Source organism: Falco cherrug, chromosome 10 (genome assembly GCF_023634085.1).
Source record: "Falco cherrug isolate bFalChe1 chromosome 10, bFalChe1.pri, whole genome shotgun sequence".
In the NCBI taxonomy this organism is placed as follows: domain Eukaryota; kingdom Metazoa; phylum Chordata; class Aves; order Falconiformes; family Falconidae; genus Falco; species Falco cherrug.
The window spans coordinates 903,778-909,777 of record NC_073706.1 but is presented as its reverse complement, the minus strand read 5'-3'; the positions used below and the strand labels follow the sequence as shown (position 1 = coordinate 909,777).

Genomic DNA, 6,000 nt, shown 5'->3' with positions numbered 1-6,000 from the left:
AAAGGAGGGTCCCATATTTTCCATGTGAAAAAATGCCACAGACTTCAGGTTTCCAGTTCATCCATCCTTTGCCCTTCCCTGGGCAAGGCAGGGCTCCTGGCCAGCACAAGGTACCAGAAAGGCCCTCCACAAACAAAAGGGGGTGGGGGGGTGGGAAGGGATCAGAGATTTGGGAGGAAAGGCTTTCATCCATAGTCCTTAAAACAGACACCAATTTAAAAAAAATAAAATTTTCTCTTTCTCTCCCTGAAGAAATGGTGTTGGCTGGACCGTTGTTTACAGGGGAGAAAAAAAGAAGTCAGCAGGTTTTCCAAGGGGAGCTCCACAGTAACCGTCAGCCGCAGCAGGAAGAGGTCAGTGAAGCCACAAAGGTCTTGTCACAACAGCTGGGTTGCAGTGGCCGCATCCTCCTGCGCACCTGGGGCACCATCCTCAGCAGCAAGGGCAGCAGGCAGGGGGCATCTCCCCAGCGAGAGGGTGGCAGGATGGCACTGTCCTTCCTCTGCCCCCTCGGCTGAGGGAGACACCGGAGCCCCTGGAAGGCAGGAGTCCACTTCTGAGATAAGCTACTCGGGGGGGGGGGGGGGGGGTGGGGGGGTGCACACAGACAAGTGGCACAAGGCTGGGAAGGTCGGGCACCCCTCAGGGAAGGGCACCCTGTGGGACCTCCCCTGGGGGGTTATTTGGAGATGGAGGCTCCCAGGGGCTCAGTCTGGGGCGAGAGGGGCAGCTGCCCCCCCTGCCGCTGCAACTCCAGCTCGGCTGCCTTCTGCAGCGCCACTTCCACCAGCAGCTGGAAGCTGCTGAAGTCATCGCCGAAGAGCTCAGGGGGCGTGGGGGGCGGCGTGTTGAAGAGTCCGCTGGTGGGGCTGGCCGCCTCAGCCCGGGCCAGCAAGGTCATGGTGCTGCTGGTGGCACCCAGCAGCGCTTTGGGGGCAGGGTCTGGCTCTGCTCGCTGGGGGCCAGGGGGCTTCTCCCAGTCGGGGCTGTGGGCACTGACCACTGTCAGGTTGCTACCCAGCGCCTGGGCAGGGTGGCACAGTACCTGCGGGCACACGGACATCGACAGCACCTTGGAGGCCCCTGCGGCTGTCACGGGAGGTACCACCAGCACCCCGGAGCCGGCTGCAGCCCCCCGCGGCAGGGCCACGTCGCCAGCTTTGCCCCCTCGGCGGGAGATGGTGAACTGGTTGGGGTCCTTCCCGTCCTTGCGCAGCATGTCAGGGAGCAGCCGCCTCCTGGCGTTGATGAACCAGTTGCAGATCTGGGAGGAGAGAGGGGCGCAGTGCTCTCAGCCCGAGGCTGCCACGCAGCTCCAGCAAGAGGGCAGCAGCCCAAAGCCAAGCCAGCGGAAGCCCCCATGTGCAGCTCCCACACACCCCCACAACCACAGGTTTCCCCCCACCCCAGGCCCTGCACCTCCTTCCCATGGGGGTCCCGAGAGAAGCCCTCCCTCTGGAGTAGGCGGCACAGACGGGCACACAAACTACCAGGGACACCGCATGGCATCACCCGCCTGGGGAGCTGGGATATGCGAGCTTGGAGCCAGTAGCTTTAGGGAGTTTGTTTGGTTTCTTTTTTGTTTAAACACGGCCATCGCTTGGCCCTGCCACCAGCACACACTGGACCGTCACTTTGGGCAGCATCTGTCCCCAGCACCACCGTGACAGCAGCATCCCCTCTGCAGGGAGGAAAAGCCTATCCCTGTGGAAGGCCACAGGTTTGGAAACCACCGTTGTTCAGGAAGCCCTGCCCGGAGCAGGCACTGCTTTCTCACCTCCCAGCTTTCTGTGAGGGAGACACGTGGCTTCCCAGTCATCCTGGGGACCTGGCATTGCTGCGGTCCTGACCCCTGGCCGCCAGCGCCTGGCTGCAGCTCCCCAGGCTGCTGGGCTGGGCAGGAGGATGCACAAATAAGCAACTGGGGGGTGTCTGGCCCGTGGCTGCAGCAGAGCCCCACACTCGAGAGGCTCCCGGAGCGCTCAGATCGGCACTGCTGGACCAAACCCCACACCACACCAGCCTTGCCCTACGTGTCCCACACCTGCGACCCAACAGGCTTCTCATCAGATGGAGCAGCCCCCACAGTGCCCTGCTGCGTCACCTCAGATGACAGAAGTCCCGGTGACAGCCTTCAGCTGGCCCCGGGAAATGCCACCAGGCTGAGACCCCCTGCCCAGGGCGTACAGCAGCCGCCTCTTCCCCAGGCACACGCTGGCTGCGGGGGTGCCACGGGGCAGTCGGCGCACAGCAAGGCCACACTTCGACACAAGCCCACATGCCCACCAACATCCTCCTTGGTCCCAGAGAGCTCGGGCATGGGCAGCCAGGCACCTGCCAGCCCCGCTGCTGCAAGCACTGGGGCAGACCCCCACAAAGCAAGCACCGCTGTGCCAGCCCCGCTCTGGACGAGTCCAGACTCCCACAGCTACAGACCTGTCACTGCTGGCCCCACCACTGACTCCAGCCCTCCTGGGACCACCAGCCTCCCCTCAGAGCAGCTGCCCGGACACAAATCGGTTGCGCAGCCAGCATTTAAAGGAATGGATTAAAATTAAAATAAAGGTTTCCTTGCCAGCCAGGAAGAGGGAAACCAGACAGCCGCTGCCTACACACCGGTGCCTGGGCCACGGCCGCTGGCCAGGGCTGTGCTGAGCCCCGAGGAAAGGAGCTGGAGGGGCAGAGGAAGCCTCAGGGGGTTCAGCTGCAAACCTGGCCCTTGCCTGCTTCCCTGCGTGCAAGGGCTGTTTCTCACCCTGCCATGCCCCCAGAACTGGAGAACAGAGCGAAGCCCCCATTCATCTTCCACCCTGCCAGGCTGGAAGGGGCAGGGACGGGGCCCTGGGTGCATAGGGGTCCCCCTGCCTGGAGCCTGCTGGCCTTCATGCGGATCAAAGGGGCAGGCAGCCTCTCCCCGACACCCAAAGCTGGAAGAAGCAGCACCGCCTGCCCCGCTGCTCAGCAGGGCTCCTGGCTGGGCACCCGTTGCAGCACCACTAGCCCGCAGCCAAGAGCAGGGCCAGGGGGCTCCGGGGCAGGGGCCCACCGCTGGGTCAGGCTCCCCTTAACGCAGCTGATACAACTGGGGCCAGGTGGGCCAGGCAGTGCGTACTACTGGAAGCCACCCACCGGGGGTCAAAGCCCAGCCCCTCCTAGGATGGAGGTCTCCTGCCTAGCTCTGCCTGCAGGGGGGTAGCAGCCCGGGCCCCTTTGCTGGGGGGTGCCCAGGTGAACAGCATAAAGCATCACCACCCTGAAACCCTCCCACCTGTGGCAGCTTTGACTAACAACAGGATAAAGCTCGGCTTGTTCCCATCCCAGTCCCTCCATCTTCTGCCCAGCCCGAGTTCTGCTCGGAGCTTCCCCACGGGGGGGCTGCCCACGTGCCTCCCGCCGCCTCTCAGCGGTAAGCGGGTCTGGCCTGCCGCGGCCTTTGGGCTCTTCGGTGGGCCTGTCCCCGGCCGGCCCCAGCGCACCGGGGCTGGCTCCTACCTGCAGCACGGAGAGGCTGGTCTGCCCCGAGAGGCTGAGCTTCTCCTGCTCCGAGGGGTAGGCATTGAAGCGGTGCTCGTACAGCCAGTCCCGGAGGATCTTGACGGACTCCTTGGGGAGGTTGCCCCTTCTCTTCCTCTTGTTGGACTGCGAGGGGTCCGGGGATGTGGCGCTGTCGTCCTCCCCGAGGTCGCTATCCGACATGGTGGAGCTGCCCGCCGACCGCCCCTGGCTGAAGCCTGGCAAGGTGGAAAGCGAAGAGCATCAGGCAGCGTCCCGGCCGGGGGGGGGGGGGGCGGCCGGGGACCCTCCACCGCCACCTCGAACGTGGGGAGCGGCTCATCCCCTCCTCGCCCGGCCGGGGGGAGGGGGGGGCACCCAGCGGCAGAGACACCCCCTCGGGGGGAGGAGAAGCCGCCGGCACCAGCGGAGACAACAGCCCACCCCAGGGCACCTCGGCGCTGGGCCCCGGGGGGCGGCGGGGGGTGCCCGCGCGTGAGCCCGTCGCACGCCAGCGGGTTCCGGGGGGACCATCGAGCGTGGGGGGGGGGGGGCGCAGGTAGTTAAAGATGATCTCGGCAGGAGAAAAGGGCCGGGGCTGGGAAGTCAGAGTTGCTTCGGGGAGAGGGAGCCACGCGGGGTCATTGTGCGGCGGGGATGGAGGCGGGGGCGGCCTCGCCGCGCTGCTGTCAGGGGCCGGGGGGGGCCCGACGGTGCCCGCCGCACCCCTCCCGCAACAGGTAGCGCGGCGCCGCGGACACAAAGCCGGAGGAAGCGGCCAGCCCGCCCCCCCCCCCCCCCCGGGGGCGGGGGGGGGGGGGGGGGCGGTGAAGGAGAAAGAGACGCTGGAAAGTCGCCCGCGGCCCCGCACCCGGCAGAAACCGGCCCCGAAACATCCCGAGCGGCCGAGCAGCGGCGGCCAAGTTGGAAACGACGCAGAGCGGGAACAAAACCCACCCGAGCGCGCCCGCCCGCGGCTCCCGCAAACTTTTCCCGCGGGGGCGGCCCCGGCCCGCACAAAGCGGCGGCGCCGCGCTCCCCCCGCGCCGACCCGCGGCCCGGCCGCCCGCCCGGGACTCCATGTTGGCCGCCCGCCCCGGCTGCGCGCTTACCCCCGGGCCGCCGCCGCCGCCTCGGCCCTTGCATGGGCCGCGCCGGGGTCGGTGCCGGGGCCGGGGGGCGTCGGGACCCTCCCGCGGCGGCGGGGCGGGCGGCCGAGGCGCGGCGAAAAGTTTTGGGTGGGCGGCGGTGACAGATGCCGAGACAGAGTTCCCTTTGTTCCCGAGGAGGCAGGAACTCGGCCGGGCCCCCCGCCCCCGGCCCCGGCCCGCCCGCCCCCGGCTGTCACCGCCGCGGCACCGGGCAGCGAGCGGCCGCGCCCCCGCCCCGCCGAACCCCGCGCCGGGACCTGGCGGCAGCGGAGGGACGGGCTGTGCCCGGGCACCCACCCCCGGACACCCCCACACTGGGGCACCCATGTAGGGACACCCACACTGGGGGACTCGCACCGGGACACCCCCACATCGGGACACCCTCCCGGGGGCACCCCATGTAAGGGCACCCACACGAGGACACCCATGTAGGGACACCCACCCGCTCAGGGGCACACCCCGAGGCACCCACAAGCTCTTTCCCCGCAGCCGCGTTAAGGCTGAATCCTGTATTGGAGCACCGGGGGGTTACTGGTGGCCGTGGGCAGGGAACAGGCAGACATTGGTTGCGGGGCCAGGCCCGTGGGTGACAGCCCCAGGGACCTCAGACCACCCTGAGGCACCACCAGTGCTTCCTTTGGTGGCTTTTTGACTTACAGAGTGGGAAATCGGAAGCTCAGCATGTCACCGTGCCCATGAAACTGGAAAGTGGCTCCAGGAGAGGGTGACAGAAGAGGCACCTGGTGGGGCCGGTGCCATGCCTGGTGCTAGCAGGCCAGGCAAGGGCTCCGGGGGGCTGGCAGGGCTGCCACTGCTCTCCCTGTGCCTCCCCCCTGCAACCGCAGAGCCCAAAGGGACCTTCTGAGCGTTGGAGACCATTTTGGAGTTCTGGCTCCGTTTCTGCACCAGCATGCTGCTGGCCCAGGATGCGGCTCCCATGGGATTTCCCCACCGGTGCTCCATGCGCTGCTGCAAGGTGGGGCTGGTGACATCCTTACGCCCTGCCAGAGGCTCAGGACAGGCAGGTGTGCCGCACTGAGCGCAGCACACACAGCATCCCCAAGGGTCACCGCATCCTGCACCATCTGCCTCCATGCAGAGCTTGTCTGCAGTGGGTCTTTGTTGGCACCCTGGTGCTGGAGCCAGCCTGGGGGCAACCCCCCACTTCCAGGCTCCACCACCTCTGCAGGCTGTGCTGCAGCCCCCCACCCACCCCTCTTTTCTGCTTTCAGGGAAATAGATTGCTATTTGTTCCGGTATTGAGAAAGGCTGCAAAAAAACTCCTTTGTGATAGTTTTTTGGTCTGTGCAAAGCAGATTGCATGGTGCAATAAGGGATTACACAGGAAAAAAAATAT

At 66.5% G+C, this 6,000-nt stretch overlaps 1 protein-coding gene across 2 annotated transcripts; it reads right to left on the bottom strand.

The window, feature by feature from the left end:
* Positions 1-597: 597 nt before the first annotated feature.
* TGIF2 (TGFB induced factor homeobox 2) lies at positions 598-5,654 on the bottom strand. Of its 2 annotated transcripts, none has more exons than XM_055722805.1 (3): positions 4,605-5,654; positions 3,493-3,731; positions 598-1,264 (listed from the first exon to the last, which is right to left on the bottom strand). In XM_055722805.1, the coding sequence occupies exons 1-3, from the start codon at positions 4,636-4,638 to the stop codon at positions 680-682; spliced, it is 858 nt and encodes a 285-aa protein (XP_055578780.1). In that variant the 5' UTR covers positions 4,639-5,654; the 3' UTR covers positions 598-679. The 2 variants fall into 2 exon arrangements, with proteins under 2 accessions (XP_055578780.1, XP_055578781.1); XM_055722806.1 differs by lacking the exon at positions 4,605-5,654 and adding an exon at positions 4,450-4,588.
* Between the last annotated feature and the right edge of the window lie 346 nt (positions 5,655-6,000).